We start from the raw sequence: 16,852 nt of genomic DNA, 5'->3' as shown, positions 1-16,852 counted from the left end.
CGAAAAAAGCACAAAAAAACAATGAAAAAAACACGCTTCTATCAATATTTCCACGTTATTCCGTGGCAAAAGCATAGAGCTTGTGCTGGACAATATAGTCGAGCACCGTTGGATCCAAGTGCCTTGCCAGCTCAGCGCGATCAGCGGTGGCTCTGACCATCGTGGACGACACGTCACTGAGTTCAGGTACGTTGATGTACGTCACTCGATCCTCAGTATCGTGCTGATCCCTCCAAGGCGAATCAGTCCCTTTACGGTCCACCACCAACAGCTTGACCAATTGCATGAGCTCATTGCCGCGCTTCCACTTACCAGCCAATAGATCCGCGTATGTGTCGCCACCTAGCAGCAACGTGAAGTTCGTGTCCTCGTGGCTGTCCAATAGATAATCCAGCAGGTCGATACTGCCAAGTCGGAGGTCCTCTGGGTTTCCTCTTTTGGCAGCCATGAACTCGAACATTTCACGCTCCTCCTCCACCACTTTGAGCTGAGTGCCGTCGTCGCCGTCATTTTTCAGCGCCTCCAGCGCTAACCGACACATCTCCACGCGATGCTCGAACGGCGCGAGCTGTCTCTTGCTTGAATAAATGTGTTGGTACACAGGAAGCAGCCAGATCTCATCGTACATGGACTGGCAGTGCTTCACCACGCCCATGTGGCCTTTGGGCCCCGTCGGCGGGTTAGCCGACAGCCCAAACAGCAGCACCTCACGCGTCATATTGCTCAATCGTCGCATCATAGTGGTCGTTCATTGGATGAAACAATAAATTTAAGGATAACTACTTTAAAACTGCATTCAAGATGAAGGTTGTGATGCAGCGAGTAACCAGCGCCTCTGTGCGTGTGGAAGGCAACGTCGTAGGCCAAATCGGCAACGGTCTGCTTTGCTTTGTCGGTATCGGACACGATGACACTGAGGACGACGCCGAGTGGTGCTGCCGCCGACTCCTAGTAATGAAACAAATGATATGAATTTGGAATTTTCCAAGGTATCAGCTAATACAGACTCACTCCTTGCTGTTAGAACGCTCGTCTGTGGCCTGATGAGGCTGAGCGTGCATGGAGGAAGTCGCTGAAGGACAACGACTATGAGGTGCTGGTGGTGAGCCAGTTCACACTGCACGGCCAGTTCGCCGGCAACAAACCCGACTTCCATCTCTCCAGTACGTTGACAACAGTAGGAGTTGTGCTAAATGCTTGTTGGTGTTAATGTTTGGGAATGGCTACAACTGTTACGACTTTTGTAGTGGCACCGAAGCCGGCAAAGGTTTTTTACGACGCTTTCTGTGATCGTGTGCGCCGTGACTACGTCGCTGACAAAGTGGCGGAGGGCGAATTTGGCGCTTACATGGAAGTGTCTATTGTACGATTCCTCGCTGCGGTTACTGGTTAAAGTGAAGTTCTGAGTATTAACGTTGGGGGCTGGATGATTCCAGGTGAACGACGGACCAGTGACGATGCAGATCAACTCGAAGGACAGGAAGCTCGCTAAGAAATAGAGGGGTTGGCAGCCAGTGCACATATATAGACAATGCCGATGCCATGACAAGCTGATTAGCTTCCTCTATATTTGTACAGTATTGGTGCTGGTACGCACTATTTACCTTTCCTAATCCTACGCTCAGCCACATGCCGACACCTCTGGGGTACTCTAAAGTGTTGTTGGGCACGGAGACGGCCGCAACGGGGCCTATCTACCGCTCACTGGCGGATGCTCGAGATCCAGTTCTTCAAGATCCTGCAAACCCCGACGACCCGTTCGTGGGACTCACTCGACCAGAAGGTCCAAGCTTGTACCACAACTTCATTCGCACTGCACAGACAAACGGATCTCTTCCATGTATGGGTGTCCAACCCCTTGTTGATGGCGCTGTCCAGCCGTTCACGTGGCTAACGTACGAACAAGTGAGCGATCGGATCACAAATATCGGCGCTGGAATGATGCACTTGGACTTGTTGCCTCGAATTGGTGGGGAGAATGGAGACCGGATGCTTGCGATATACATGAAGAACTCTATCGACTGGGTGCTGGTCGAACATGCAGCATACGCATACAACGCCATCGTCGTTGCTCTCTACGACTCCCTTGGACCCGACTCGACCCAGTTCATCCTCAATCAGACAGAGATTGCGACAATCGTCTGTACTGCCGCTGAGCTGCCCAAACTTACACAAGTTTGCTCCAGGTGCCCGAACCTCAAAAACGTTGTCATATCTGGTGGATGCATTGGAGACGCACAGTTTGAAGTCGAGTGTAAGGTCCGTGAAGCTGGGATAAACGTATTGCACTTAGAAGTTGTTGAGACAGAGGGACAAAAGCATCCCGTCACTACGGAACCCCCGAATGGCGATGATGTGGCCACCATCATGTACACTAGTGGCACCACAGGAGACCCGAAAGGTGCCATGATGACACACAAAGCCATCCTCTGCGGCTGTAAAGCTGTTAAAGATTTCGTGACTGCAGGTGGACATGCGCTCAACACGGAGAGTGTGTATTTATCCTATCTTCCTCTGGCTCATATTCTTGAACGAACAGCTCTGGTACATTCTTTCAGTGTGGGGAGTCGAGTGGGGTTCTCGCAGAATAACCCACTCAAGCTGGTGGACGACATCAGAGCTTTACGTCCAACTGTCTTCATCACGGTCCCTCGGTTACTTAACCGGATCTACGACTCCATCACTGCTAAAATGTTAAACGGGAAAAAATCCCTTGCCTACTTGTTCACTACGGGAGTTCGGACAAAGTTGCGTCGTCTACGACGGTACGGCATCACGACTCACGTGTTCTGGGACCGCTTGCTCTTCCGGAAGATCAGAGCTGGCCTTGGACTCGATCGATGTGAGTTTATCATCTCTGGATCAGCCCCGCTAGCCCCAGAAGTGCTAGATTTCTGTCGAATTGCTCTCTTGGCTTCTGTCGTGGAAGGTTACGGCCAGACAGAGACTTGTGGCGGTGTTACTGCCACACCGTTTGAGGATTTATCGACCGGCTTCGTTGGTACACCAAATACTGCCGCGGAGATACGTTTGGAATCTGTGCCAGATATGGGTTATTTAGTGACGGATAGAACTCACGGAGAAGGGGCTTCCGCGGTTCCTTGCATGGGCCGAGGAGAGATTTGTGTGCGGGGGCCTCTATTATTTATGGGATACTACAAACAACCAGACAAGACGGCGGAAGCAATGGATGCTGACGGGTGGCTACACACGGGTGATATCGGATTATGGTCACCGTTTGGCCAATTACGCATTATCGACCGGAAGAAGAATATTTTCAAGCTCTCACAGGGTGAATACGTGGCTCCAGAGAAGATCGAAAACGTCCTGGTCACGTGTCCGAGCATCGCACAAGTCTTTGTGGCGGGTGACAGCTTCCACTCGCACGTCGTTGGTATTATTGTGCCGGACGAACCAGCGATCCGTTTGGCCGCGAAGCTAAATGGCTTGATGAATGCCACCTTTCGTGAACTCTGCGATCACGACGTGGTGAGAAGTACCATAAAGAAGGAGATCGAAGAAGCCTCCAAGCGCGCGAAACTTGCTGGCTTCGAGCGCGTGCGTGAGATCTACCTGCACCACGATCTCTTTTCAGTCGACAATGAACTGTTGACTCCTACGTTCAAGCTTCGTCGAGCAGATGCCCAGAAGTGCTTCAAGAACGAAATCGACCACATGTACGTGCTCACAGGCGATAGCGTGGTCAAGACGGCGATCCCTGATTTAAACTAGCCGCGACAATCACATTGACTCTTTTCCAGTCTATTATGCATCTTGCCTTCCTGTAACCTACAAGTACAGAAGAGCCCCGCTTATTGAACGCTTCTGCTCTACTTGTCCGAGCGACGGCCGAGGCGTTTTAACCTTCTACGGTAGTGCGAGCACGGTCGCTTGCCATGATTTGCCTGAACAGCGATAGTTAAGTCATCTTTGCTGTGGGATAACCCTTTGTCTACGGACGCACCTTCCTGGGTCGACGAGCGTTGCGGTTCAGCAGCTGCAGCGCTACAGGCCCTTCTGTGCGGCGCATACGCTCGAGTGCAAACTCGAGATTGTCCCTCATGTTCATCATGTACTGCGGCGCCGCGGGTTTGACGACAGGGACTTCTGCTGCATATGAATGTCAGAAATTATTACGGTCGGAAAAGTACTTTAACGCCTCGTACGTGCTGGGAACAGATCCCAAACCTTCGTGCGCGATGAAAAGCTGCGGCCCACATTAGGACTGCCAGTTGCCACGCGCTTGAGGATCACAGACATCATGGTGCTACCGTCAACTGCTGGACGGAAGGCTAGAAACGAAGACTTCAGATCGAACAATAAACATCATCACCAAGCAGAAACCGTCTGCGAAACTATTGGTTGAAATATGAGCGCGGTTTTATTAGATGATAATTGTTTTTTGTTTCTTACACGAAATTGGGTTTTTCAAACCCGGTGTTCAGTATGGTCGAGACCGGCGGCATCTTGGCGGGCTTCCTACCAGCGCGTACGTCGTTTACGAGGGCGTCTTATCATTCGCTGTCGACAAACTAAAGGATACTTTTTTTCAAGACTAACGGTGGCTCCGATTGCCTAAGTGACCGAGCAGATCTCCGAAAGCGTCGTGGAAGCTACCGGGGAAGTGGAAAATGCCCTCCATAAGGTGAGAACTTCCTCTTCTTGCGGTATCATGTAGCCAATTAAAGCTATAATGACGTCACTTAATATCATGCAGAGACTGGATTCCACAGGTAGTAAGAAGCAGCAAGCAAGACAGCTGAATGCCGTCGCAAAGGTGGGAACTCGGGCTCAATCGGGCGATGGTGCTACGAGTCCTTAATTCTCATGAAAACTTCGCTATGCATTGCTAATACAGGGATCTGGGAAGTACATGTCCAAAGTACATCGCGCGTTTGAAAAGAATTTCGACAAATTCGAGCTTTATGTACGACGCAACATTGTGTCGGTACCTGACGCTCTGGCCGATGAGGTAGCTCAGATTCGAGCTGAGAAGCAGAAGACAGACGGGGATAAAGACAATGTAGCCGCACAAGAAGCAGAAGATATGGCGTTATTGACAAGGGAAGAGAGGGAGGAACGAACATTGGACAATCAGTTGGAAGCGTTGCGTCTAAAACTGCGGGAGTTGACAGCATCAAACCAGCAATTAGAGATGGAAAAGAAGGCGCTGGATCTACGCGCACAACGTTTCCAAGGTCTCGTATCACAGTTAGCTTTTCTGGACGACGTCCCAGAGCGAACAATTTCTCCATTGAAGCGCACAGCGGAACACATTTCCGCTCTCCAGGACGCATTTTTGAGGATGGATAGTATTCAGGCAGCACTAGAAGAGGACTCGCGACAGTTTAAAAAATCGAAAGTGGCTACTCGCGGCAGCTTCCGGAAACTACGCAAGCAGTTTACAGCAAGAACAGCCGAGATGACGTACAGAACGACCGAAGATCTGGAAGAGCTGCACTCCAAACTGCCGACCTCGTAACCCCAATAGTGGAAGGCTCTTGCATCCGAGTCTGTCCCTGTATGCACAAAAAGCGATGTTCTTTTACTCTAAACTGTGTAAATGTCTGCTTGTCTTCTTGGTTGTGTCCGTACACGTTCATATATATACATTCATCAGTCCACCCTATTGTTCAATTTTGTCGGGGTTTTATTGTCTTCCTTTGCAATTTCTCTCCAGCGTAAATAGCAGGTCTCCAGTCGGCCATATAAGTCAAAAGGAGCTGCGTCGTCTTCGCTATTAAGAGGAAGGAACCTGGTCTGCTGTCTGTAAAAAGAATCTACTCCTCGTCCACGTCGTGCAGGTCGTCCATAACGTCGCCGACCTCCTCTTCACTCTCTTCCTCCTCGCCGTCAATCTCCACAGGCATTGGCATAGCGCCAATCTCGGAGCGCTCGTACTTAATCTTGCCATCCACCAGCACGTAGTTGCCATGGTCTGCCGACTCCGAGTGGTCATCGTGGTGGCCGTGGCCGTGGTCCCACGGGTGCTCAAAGCCCTGAATTGCATTAATAGCAGCCAGTGAGGATCGATAGAAAATAGCAGAAATGTAAGACGTACCAGCAAAGCGAGACCGTCTTGTTTTGCGCGCCAGAAGACCCAGAGCCAGAGCATCGTGCCGTAAGCCAGCGCCAGATTCTTGTGCACGGGGCTCACGTGGAAGTGCATACCGTGTGGATAGCTGTGGCCGTGTCCATGCGCCGAGGACATGGCGCGGCGGCCCGAGGCGGCGGCCATGCGGCGAGCGAGGAACCCTGCAACACGCATCTTCGTAAATTTATTGCGTTCCGCTGGTCTGGGTCTCCGCAATTTTTTCGTCAAAAACGAGCGGCGGAGAAGAGATACTCGTGATTGGAAGAAACAAAATGAGTTTTGGCGAATGGATGGCAATTATTTTAGCGAAAATCACTTAAGGGGATGTTTCATTCGGGGGCAGGTCAACGTGCTAACTTTTGCACGATGCTGTTGCCACTGGTCAAATATGTGTACCACACTTTTTCCGGACTATTTTAAGTCTATAATGATATCTGCTAATACTCTGTAATAATTAACAATATCGTGACTACTATTAATTATTATATTCGACCTATTAAACAATTACAATAATAGTCACAATGTAGTATTCTTAAGTTCCACAAAATTACTATAAATCAAGCGATAATAATAATAATAGCCCCACCCCGATCTCCAAGAGATGCAGAGGTTTGAGCACCAGTCATCTCTACCAAAATAAAACAAGGCTCCTTGTGTCATTCAAGGTTTAGTCAACCACCTCTCAACCGTTAAGCTCTGACTTGAGGGCGTTTGTACACGTCGTGGCTCGAGATAATGAAGTGTGCTGCCATTGTCCCGAACTATCAGTAGTGCTGCCGTGTTGTGTCTGTCAAAAAGGTGTTCATCATTAGTGTAGCAACGACGTCTACGCTGATGCTACACTAGAAAAACGGTAAAGCTACAGTGCACATGAATGTTACCATACATGTCGTGAAACTCAATGCGTTGTGTTCATTTGTCTACATTAGATTCTGTAGTACTGATTGTCTACATCAGTACCTAGGACCTCCGCCGCCAGTTGGCCAAGATATTACGGTAAAAGAAACTGGTGCTTCTGCTGTTTCGCCCGTCAATAACCTGCGTAGCACACCGCCAGCGTCGCGACATCCTAATGATTCCTGTGGAACAAATGCAACATCGCCATCAGCTCTACCAGAGTATGACACGCATGGGGTACCTGTTTATGTGGAGCACCACTCTCGGCCTAACGCCAGGGACGCAGTTTGGTCCATTATCCACGACCTTGCTAAGCCGTACAAACAGTCTCGCGGGCGCAGCCAATCTTCGTTTACATCGGTCTGCTTGCTATGTACGGCCGATAGCCAGTCTGCAAGTAGCCCATCGCATTGGGAGGTTGGTTTGTTGAGGTGCTCGAACACGTCAAATGCCAAGGTTCATGTGCGAACGATGCATCCAGATCACCCCTTGGGTAAGGAGGAGATAGACAAGATAGGCAATCGTGCAAAAAAACGACTGTCGGATTTAATATACAGGCAACAACCTAGTAAGCGTGTCAAGGCAAAGGATGCTGGACCAAAGACCCGAGCAGGCCCCCTAAAGATGTTGTGGTGCCCTACAGACAAGGCAATCAACACCGCAGTTTCGAACTGGCTTGTCTCAGACGGTATGTAGTATATAATGCGAGTTACTGTCTTATGTCGTGTATTGATACTAATGCTATTTGGTAATACTGGTTAGGACTGCCCTACAACTACGTCACATCTGAGGCGTTTCGCTCTTGCCTTCGGTTTGTAGCAGGCAAGGGGCAGCTCACGATTTTATCACCTTCGACACACAATGATCTCCTCGATGCATCTTATGATCGCTATACAACACTGACTAACCGCTTCTTACACGACGAGTTTCAGCGGTTAAATGGTCAAGCATTTTTGACACTGATGCGCGACACGTACACTAGTTGTGGAAAGAAGGGTGTAATTGGAGCTTCCGTCAACTTTCTCGATCACAACTGGCGCATGCATCACATTTCGCTACTGGTGACGGTGAAAAACGACTCCCACGCTGCTGAAGAAGTGAAGAGAGTGATTGTTAAATGCTGTCAAGAAAAATATGGGATCGATATTGGTGCAATGGCTAAGTTCAGTGTCTCTGATACAGCACCTGTCGCTCGTAAGATTTCCAAAGAATTTAATGCCACGTTGCCAACGGATTGCCACATGCACATTTTAAGCTTGTGTCTTTCATACGGGCTGGGATTACGAGAGAGCGTGAGAACGGGTTACATGGTAGACCCAGTTACCAAACAAATGGAGAAGCAGAAACTGGTAATGACTGAAGGCGGCGCACTTCCGGAAGGGTCCAAAGTTATTCGAAAGTTACGAAGGCTAAATAATTACTTCTCCACTCCCCAGAGGGCAGATCGACTTGAGAGCCTGCAAAAATACCTGAAATTACCGGTCCTATCTACATTACTTGACGTCGACGTCCGTGTTGCATCTGCGTCAAGCCTAATGCAACGATCGATTGTGAATTTTCCAGCTTTTCGAGCCTACTTTCAATCACCTGAGCCAAGTGATGACCCCTCTGTATTTACTGCACTGTCGGATGAGGATTGGCGTTTAGTTGTTGAACTGGATGGGATCACGAATGTTGTTGCGCACTTAGCACGGATGGAGATTCAACGAGAACACTTGCTGGCATCGGAAGCAATCATGCTAATTAAATTGGCTGCCAATCGCCTTAGTGCGAACAAGTTCAGATGTTATGATCTGCAGTCGGGGCGAACATCGCTCACTAATGAGAAAAACCTTCCTCGGTTGGAAATCGCCAAGGAAGATATGTTAGGTGGAGCTCAAACTTGTATCGCCCGAATATCGGCTCAGTTACGCCAGCGAGCACCAGCATTAACGCCGGATCATGTCATGTCACTACTGCTTGATCCTCGAACGAAATCTGCGGTCCAGTCGATTTTGAGCTGCTCCTCATACGACGATAGTTCTCGTGATCAAATTATCCAACAAGCCGAAACATTGTTCCAGAACGAGCTTCGTAAGCTCTTTAAGCTGAAAAGGACACATGAAAACGGATGTGACAAGAGACCTATTCCAGTGACCTCGAGAGACCTTCGCAGGACCACTTGTGATGAAGACGAGTTTGTCATTTGTGGCGACCCGTTGGAGACACATGAAGAGATGTGCGAAGGAAACTATCTCACTCAAGCATATCAAGAATTAAAACGCTGGAAAGTGCTCTCTGTTAAGTGGATTGATGTTGCAGAGCGGCAAAACTTGCATGGGCTCTCAAGAGAGGAACTAAGAACACGTATGACGACTGTGCGCCAAGATGGACAAGTTTGTCTTAACTTGTTCGAGACATGCAACCATGTGGACCTGTGTCAATGGTTCCGTGAGACGGGTAAAATAGAGTTTCCGTCAATTGCAGCAATGGCCAGAGTATGGTGCGGACGCAGCTCGACGACCGCCTTCCAAGAACGGGTATTTTCTACTGGTGGGCTTGTCATGAGCAAGCTTCGCACCCGGACGGAGAACCTCCGAGCTGAAAAACAAGTGATTTTGAAGCATAACAAGCGTGAAATAGCCTGGCTAGAAGACAAAAGCGAGCTTTACCTCGACGAATGAGCGTTGGCGTTCTGGTATCGTTTAAAATACGATACAGGGGCTTCAGTGCTAGCAATGACAAACAAGCATAACATTCCATTAGTACACTTACATAGTTTGCTTCATTCAGCGATGTATTGTAATTGTATACGTCGACGCCGTGTAATTGTAGATGATCATTAGTCTCGACGCTGTGTAGATCATTGAAAATATGTTTATGGTTGTCGTTATCAGGAAAAAGTTATTGTTTCAATATCTCGCCAATATCTGGTGTTTAACCAACATACCGTGGAGTTATAAAATATTGTGCGTCTTTGTAGACATTTCGATCTTCACTGTTCGCTCCATCGCCGCGATTATACTCGTTGCTCTACGACAATAAGTACTCAAGTCACTTAGTCGCTAGAATCACTCATGTCTAGCAAATAATTCCAATCAAATCACCTTGGCGATGTACAATCAGCTCGCAGTAACTGGTGCTACAAGCTGGATTAGCTTTATGATCGATATGATTAATGATGCTGCGATCCTTGTACTGATTTCGATGCTTCGGTGTAACCACATGTAATCAACAGCCAAGAAAAAGTAAAGCCACAACGAATGAGCAATAAAGCCGCCAAAATATCTCGTTTCCTTGCCTCAGGAACGCGATCAAGTGCTACGTCCTCGAGTAAATACTGTAACTTTCCACTTACCAGCGGCCTGACGTACGTCCAAGCCGTATCTTGATCTCAGAGAATCGCGTGAGCTTCGCTCTTCAAGTCCCTGATTAGATAAAGAATGGCCCGTATTAATAGCCAAAATATTAATATTAAAAACCACTGTAGGTTCGATGCCGATCCAGATCTCTATTGATAGTTATGAGGTTAAAATTTGTCATCCAAATATTACTAATCAGATCGACAAAAAATGCCATTACTATCAATCCCTGCCTACAAGCAATAAATAATTTATTTGCAAGACAGATCTCCCACTCAGTGGGCCACCCAATAAATGACCGTGCGATGTGCCTTGATTGGTCAAAAAATGAAAATTTATTGGTTTACTGTAAAACTCATTTGTCAGCACCATGCGTTTGCATTTGAGGCACAGGACTATAAGGGACGACAGTTTGGGTACAATAAGGGACGACGGATACCCGAGACCCTCCTCCGAATGAAAGAGACCTTCATTCCACCTTTTGCTGCTAAGACCAACACGCGACGAAGGCGCTAATGGACCTGCCAACCACAAATCGACTCTACCAAGCTGCTATCGCTGCAGCCCGGTTTGCGGATCAAAGACTCGAGAGCCGGAAGCGTAGCGACTACAGCAGCAGTCTTCGACGATTCTCAGCGTTCTGCAAAAGTGGAGGCTACCCAGACCCACTGAAGGAACGATTTGTGGAGCTGTCCGGTGTGGTGGCCGCGTACATCAACTTACTCGCCACCCCCAACTCAGCTCAATGGCCCGCTGAAAAGCTTCGCGCTGCGCTTATCTGGCACTACACGAAACCTGAGATGCTAGCCGGTGGCCACCCACACGATCGTTGGGTTGTTAAGACTTCTCCGGACGGCACCCCAGCACCTCGAGGCAACCCCGCACGGTCAGCAGCCATCACGCAGACTCTCGCCGGCTCAGCAAGTAAAGAAGCGCGAGCTGACTCCAAAGCGTGCGTCCCCGATGTCCCTGTTGATGCTGACGAAGGTCATTACATTCTTGAAGTTGAATTCGATGTTCAACGAAACCATGCGGCTGTGTTTTCTGCGGTTTGTTCTCTCAGCTTCTATGGTATGTGCCGTATCAACGAAGTCTTGCTCATGAAGAAGGGCGACATTCAGCTTGGTCTCAAACGAAAATCGCGCGTGAATGACAGCGACATCGAGTTTGGCTGTTTCACTATTAGTGACCGGAAGACAGATCATGACCCCCTTGCAAGTCGAACCTACTCACTCCATCATATCGTGTTGGAAGAACGGGCAGCTGAAGCATTGCCTTTTTTGGATAGATGGTTTACGTACGCGCGGAAGAAGTTTTACCACTCCTGGCGTGACAGCGACTACGTATTTCCGTCATTGACGAAGGTACCACGCGGCACATCCAAGAAGCGAAGGAGGGAGGCAGGTTTTTTGGCGAGCAGCGACTCTTTGCTAACGTGGGAATAAAATGGGGCTTGCCAATGTCAGATAGCAACTTTACTCAGGTATTAAACATTATCGCTGAGGCCGCTGGAATCATCCGAAACGTGCTTGGTGACGAGATTTGGTTTACATCCCACTGTTTCCGTCGAGGTGGTGCACAGTACCGGTTCATGTTTGCCCCTGAAGATCGACGGTGGTCACTGAAGCTCGTGAGGTGGAGGTTAGGGTGGGCACCAAGCGAAAGGTCCGAAATAGTAACTAGATATTTGCTGGACGACGTTCTGGATCGAGAAGAGAATCAACTGGGCGATTCGCTGGCTCCGGACGCAACGTCGTGCAGTAGCGCGACTCTCGAAGGTACACGGGATATCGACTTTGGAGGCTCACCGTTATCAAACGACACTATGCAGGATACTCAGCATACGACCGAATCAGCAGACGCCGCACAAGAGCACACTGATACCTCTAACCCCGAGTTGGGAGAGCTGAAGTCACTGCTTCAAGGGCTGCATGAAATGGTCAAGACTATTAGCGATACACCGCGTTCAACCCAGAAACAGTTGTGTGATGACGATATTGAAGTGCCAGTGGCCGCTAATCTTGAGCCAGGATCGGATACGACAGCACTAGTGTCTGAACTTCCGGACGCCAAGTCGTGTAAAGACTATGTTCGTCAGTACTGGAATGCGAACCCGGACTGTCACCAGTATCGCGCGGGAGTTGACATGCTTTCACATGAGCGAAACGTTCATCGCTCGCGTCTCTCCAGGATGAAGATCATCGCCGAGTTCATTCGCGAGCAGTACGACGATGACCAAGACAAGTTCGAGAAGGACTTCGCAACCTTCATTGGCGAGAAACTCACCGTCAACAAGATCCTTGCAGCAGTTCGTATGCGAAGGAGAGCCAGTAAAGTAGCGGTGTGCAATCGTCCTTAATTGTACTGACGTCCCTGACTGTACCATCGTCCTCTGTTGTACTTACCCCCCTCAATTCTACTACCGTCGTCCTTTATTGTACTATCGTCCGTCCTTTATTGTACCTTCGTCCCTTTTTGTACCGTCGCCCTTTATTGTACTATCGTCCCTTTTTGTACTTTTCATACTTACAAATTCCAATACAAATTGAAACGACGGATTTGCACCTTCAATTTTAAGGCACTACCTCTAATGCCTACTCCCTATCTTTAGGGGGCGCAATCCTCATCGCTGTCAGAAGAGCTGCTGAAGTCACTCGCGTGATATTCGTCAATACTGTTATCTCCATCGTCTTGCGCAACTTCTTGAAACTTCTGATTCCTCATCCGGTTCTTCATACTCAAAGGCGTTGTCTTCTGATCCTTCGTCGGGTTCCTCATCACTGAAGGATAGCTCACCGGGGACTGGGAACGGCTGCAAACACGCTGGGCACTGCAAGTCACGGGCTCGGATATTGCGTAGATACTGAGCGTTGTACGCCACGAGACACTCGTAGTCAACCGTGTGGCTACATTGAGATCCTTCCAGTACCACGCCCGTGATGACCCTGAGGCAAACCACACGCGTTGGTGGTGCCACCACCTGCTTGACAATATCACTTCATCGTCTTCAACTTCAAGGTGCACGTAGGCGCGGCAGTTACTGTAACGTGGGTCAACGGGGACTGTTCGCTTGATGCAATCACGGTGGTACGGCTGCCGACAGCTGTCTTGGTCACACACCCATGTCTCACCATCGAGAGGATCCAGGCATATGACGCAATAGGTAACACCGTCGCGCTCCGTAGCCTTGCTTGATTCTTTATGACCATGTGCCTGGACGTGCTCCGCTTTCCCATTTTCCTGATGAACTTGATCATCTTGTGCACCTTGACCCGCTTGGTGGTCGTCATTGTCTTGATGTTCTAGCTCCAAAAAGCTGGGAACGGCAACGATGTCCGAAAGCTCATCATCTCCAGTCAACAGCAGCTGATCAAGAGGATCTTGTGCATAATCGTCGTCATCACGAGCAACTTGATCTCGGGTGTAATCATGTTGAGTCGGATTGTCCGTGTCGAAATCATCCACCTGGTCCGACCGATCATGCCTATCATCCGACTCGAGCAGCTAGTTCAACCAATCTTGCATCCCACCAGCTGGTCTTGGGTTTCAACGGACTCCCGCTGCAGACGACGTCGCTCTCGGTGGTATGCTGCGTCGCGTTGTCGCCTCGCTGCAGCCAGCTGGTTCCGGTGCTCGATGCGATCGGCGCGATTGCGGCACCTACTCCCTCGCTGATGGCGCGTGACATGGTGCCTGTTCCCCTTGACCCAATGCCAACACACGTCACAAAGCTGGCACGGGGGGGGAGGCGCAGGGATACCGCGGCAGCGTCCTTGCTGGTGCAGCCGTAGGTGGTCCGACCGCCTAAAGTCGTGGTGACAATTGTCACACACGTATCCTGGCGTCGATAGGAGCTCGGAGATGTCCATTCTGCATACAATAACCAAAACAAATATATTACGTTGGACCAAAACAGACTATTCATAAATTACGTGTGCCTATAGCCTTGGTAGTCACACGTGCGCTGTGGGCCTTTCGCACCAGTAGAGCAGATAGCTTCACGGTAGATTCGATCGTGAAGCGCAGATGTTTTCAAACGTGCGCATGCTCCGGATGCGTCCCGTGCGAAATGTATCCAATTGGCATCAGAAAAAAAGCCATTGCCATACCCTATCGCGGCCTCTCTGAAAGGGCATGCCTGTTGTAGTATAAGAAAATTTGTGTGGCATGTGTACACAAAATTGTCTACCCCTGACAAGCCCAACGAAGTCCTATTTCTCCGGTACGGAAAATAATTAACAGTTAGGTTCTTCTTTAAAAAACCTCGCATGTGTGATTGGTCAATGTTCATTCTGAGATGGGTAAGATTGGTTAAAATGATCTCATATGAGGATTTGTATGCACACGGATTGAGAGTGATTGACACGAAAATGGATTCAATTGCTTTTGGGGATTCATCGATGGAAAGAATTATCACGTTCAGCAACCTACTAATGCGGACCTTCAGATCGCTCACTACAATGGTGCGTGAATAGTGTATTCTATTTGCAAACCTGGTGCTAATATTCAGCCTTTTTAACTTGTAGGCTGGCTACACAGTACTTTGGTAACCGGTACGCTCTGCTATGGTGTAGATGGAACCTTAATATGGGGCCACCATAATTGCCCAGGTTCCTGGAATGACGGCGAAACGAGCCGGCAGCTGCAAGCGAAGCTTTCAAACCCTGCGTTCACCGCTCCTGGAACTGGCGTCGCTGCCGACTCTGCTTTTCCTGTAGCAAATGATACAGTTGGGAAAATAATTACCCCACTAAAGAACGGTGACCTGGAGCGTGCGTCGCCCGAATGCCACGTGGCTTTGATGGCTCTACATAATGCCATTTCATCACTTCGCCAAGCTGCTAAACGGGGAATGGGGTCGGCTTAAAAATGCTATCGTCGGCTTCTACTACCGCTTCCATACAATGCAGACACACGTCTAATCCGTCTGGACAACATTTACAGACTATGTAACTTTCGAGTGTGCCGTACAGGTATTAGTCAGATTCGATCAGTCTTTCGATAATAATAATAAAAAAACACTTACGCGGCTCCCGATTGCATCTCTATTCGCTGTAGAGTAATCCTGTGTAGCCAAATCTACTTCTTACTGATTGCAGCAGCAAGCATAGTCATGAGCATTACGTGACGTTGGGATTCGCGCTCAGCGCGCTCGTTCTCACAAAGCTCTCGTGTTTCTTGGACCCGAATTCGCTCAGCCTCACGTTTTTCTTCACGGGTCTCCTTTTCCTTGCGATATTGAAGTTTGCGTTGCTGGGCACGCTCTTCTATAACAACTAGCAAAACAAATATATTACGTTGGACCAAAACAGACTATTCATAAATTACGTGTGCCTATAGCCTTGGTAGTCACACGTGCGCTGTGGGCCTTTCGCACCAGTAGAGCAGATAGCTTCACGGTAGATTCGATCGTGAAGCGCAGATGTTTTCAAACGTGCGCATGCTCCGGATGCGTCCCGTGCGAAATGTATCCAATTGGCATCAGAAAAAAAGCCATTGCCATACCCTATCGCGGCCTCTCTGAAAGGGCATGCCTGTTGTAGTATAAGAAAATTTGTGTGGCATGTGTACACAAAATTGTCTACCCCTGACAAGCCCAACGAAGTCCTATTTCTCCGGTACGGAAAATAATTAACAGTTAGGTTCTTCTTTAAAAAACCTCGCATGTGTGATTGGTCAATGTTCATTCTGAGATGGGTAAGATTGGTTAAAATGATCTCATATGAGGATTTGTATGCACACGGATTGAGAGTGATTGACACGAAAATGGATTCAATTGCTTTTGGGGATTCATCGATGGAAAGAATTATCACGTTCAGCAACCTACTAATGCGGACCTTCAGATCGCTCACTACAATGGTGCGTGAATAGTGTATTCTATTTGCAAACCTGGTGCTAATATTCAGCCTTTTTAACTTGTAGGCTGGCTACACAGTACTTTGGTAACCGGTACGCTCTGCTATGGTGTAGATGGAACCTTAATATGGGGCCACCATAATTGCCCAGGTTCCTGGAATGACGGCGAAACGAGCCGGCAGCTGCAAGCGAAGCTTTCAAACCCTGCGTTCACCGCTCCTGGAACTGGCGTCGCTGCCGACTCTGCTTTTCCTGTAGCAAATGATACAGTTGGGAAAATAATTACCCCACTAAAGAACGGTGACCTGGAGCGTGCGTCGCCCGAATGCCACGTGGCTTTGATGGCTCTACATAATGCCATTTCATCACTTCGCCAAGCTGCTAAACGGGGAATGGGGTCGGCTTAAAAATGCTATCGTCGGCTTCTACTACCGCTTCCATACAATGCAGACACACGTCTAATCCGTCTGGACAACATTTACAGACTATGTAACTTTCGAGTGTGCCGTACAGGTATTAGTCAGATTCGATCAGTCTTTCGATAATAATAATAAAAAAACACTTACGCGGCTCCCGATTGCATCTCTATTCGCTGTAGAGTAATCCTGTGTAGCCAAATCTACTTCTTACTGATTGCAGCAGCAAGCATAGTCATGAGCATTAC

The 16,852-nt window shown here is 48.7% G+C and overlaps 6 protein-coding genes across 6 annotated transcripts; 3 read left to right on the top strand and 3 right to left on the bottom strand.

Annotated features, from left to right (window-relative positions):
* Positions 1-55: 55 nt before the first annotated feature.
* Positions 56-718, bottom strand: PITG_01297 (uncharacterized protein; the record flags this gene model as incomplete). Its single annotated transcript, XM_002907925.1, has 1 exon — positions 56-718. One exon carries the CDS (start codon positions 716-718, stop codon positions 56-58), a length of 663 nt encoding a protein of 220 aa, XP_002907971.1.
* An 83-nt stretch (positions 719-801) lies between these two features.
* PITG_01296 (D-Tyr-tRNA(Tyr) deacylase) lies at positions 802-1,499 on the top strand (the record flags this gene model as incomplete). Its single annotated transcript, XM_002907924.1, has 4 exons — positions 802-951; positions 1,025-1,163; positions 1,248-1,363; positions 1,437-1,499. The coding sequence occupies 4 exons, from the start codon at positions 802-804 to the stop codon at positions 1,497-1,499; spliced, it is 468 nt and encodes a 155-aa protein (XP_002907970.1).
* Positions 1,500-1,629: 130 nt separating this feature from the next.
* Positions 1,630-3,732, top strand: PITG_01295 (long-chain-fatty-acid-CoA ligase, putative; the record flags this gene model as incomplete). The annotated part of the gene is made up of 1 exon (XM_002907923.1): positions 1,630-3,732. One exon carries the CDS (start codon positions 1,630-1,632, stop codon positions 3,730-3,732), a length of 2,103 nt encoding a protein of 700 aa, XP_002907969.1.
* Positions 3,324-4,355, bottom strand: PITG_01294 (uncharacterized protein; the record flags this gene model as incomplete). Its single annotated transcript, XM_002907922.1, has 3 exons — positions 3,324-3,905; positions 3,965-4,110; positions 4,167-4,355. 3 exons carry the CDS (start codon positions 4,261-4,263, stop codon positions 3,831-3,833), a joined length of 318 nt encoding a protein of 105 aa, XP_002907968.1.
* A 91-nt stretch (positions 4,356-4,446) lies between these two features.
* On the top strand, positions 4,447-5,482 carry PITG_01293 (uncharacterized protein; the record flags this gene model as incomplete). Its single annotated transcript, XM_002907921.1, has 4 exons — positions 4,447-4,489; positions 4,581-4,645; positions 4,718-4,777; positions 4,859-5,482. The coding sequence occupies 4 exons, from the start codon at positions 4,447-4,449 to the stop codon at positions 5,480-5,482; spliced, it is 792 nt and encodes a 263-aa protein (XP_002907967.1).
* Positions 5,483-5,627: 145 nt separating this feature from the next.
* Positions 5,628-6,291, bottom strand: PITG_01292 (uncharacterized protein; the record flags this gene model as incomplete). Its single annotated transcript, XM_002907920.1, has 2 exons — positions 5,628-5,999; positions 6,062-6,291. 2 exons carry the CDS (start codon positions 6,266-6,268, stop codon positions 5,781-5,783), a joined length of 426 nt encoding a protein of 141 aa, XP_002907966.1.
* Between the last annotated feature and the right edge of the window lie 10,561 nt (positions 6,292-16,852).

Source organism: Phytophthora infestans, genomic scaffold (genome assembly GCF_000142945.1).
Source record: "Phytophthora infestans T30-4 supercont1.2 genomic scaffold, whole genome shotgun sequence".
NCBI classification, from domain to species: Eukaryota; Oomycota; class Peronosporomycetes; order Peronosporales; family Peronosporaceae; genus Phytophthora; species Phytophthora infestans.
This window is presented reverse-complemented; position numbering and strand designations above follow the sequence as displayed.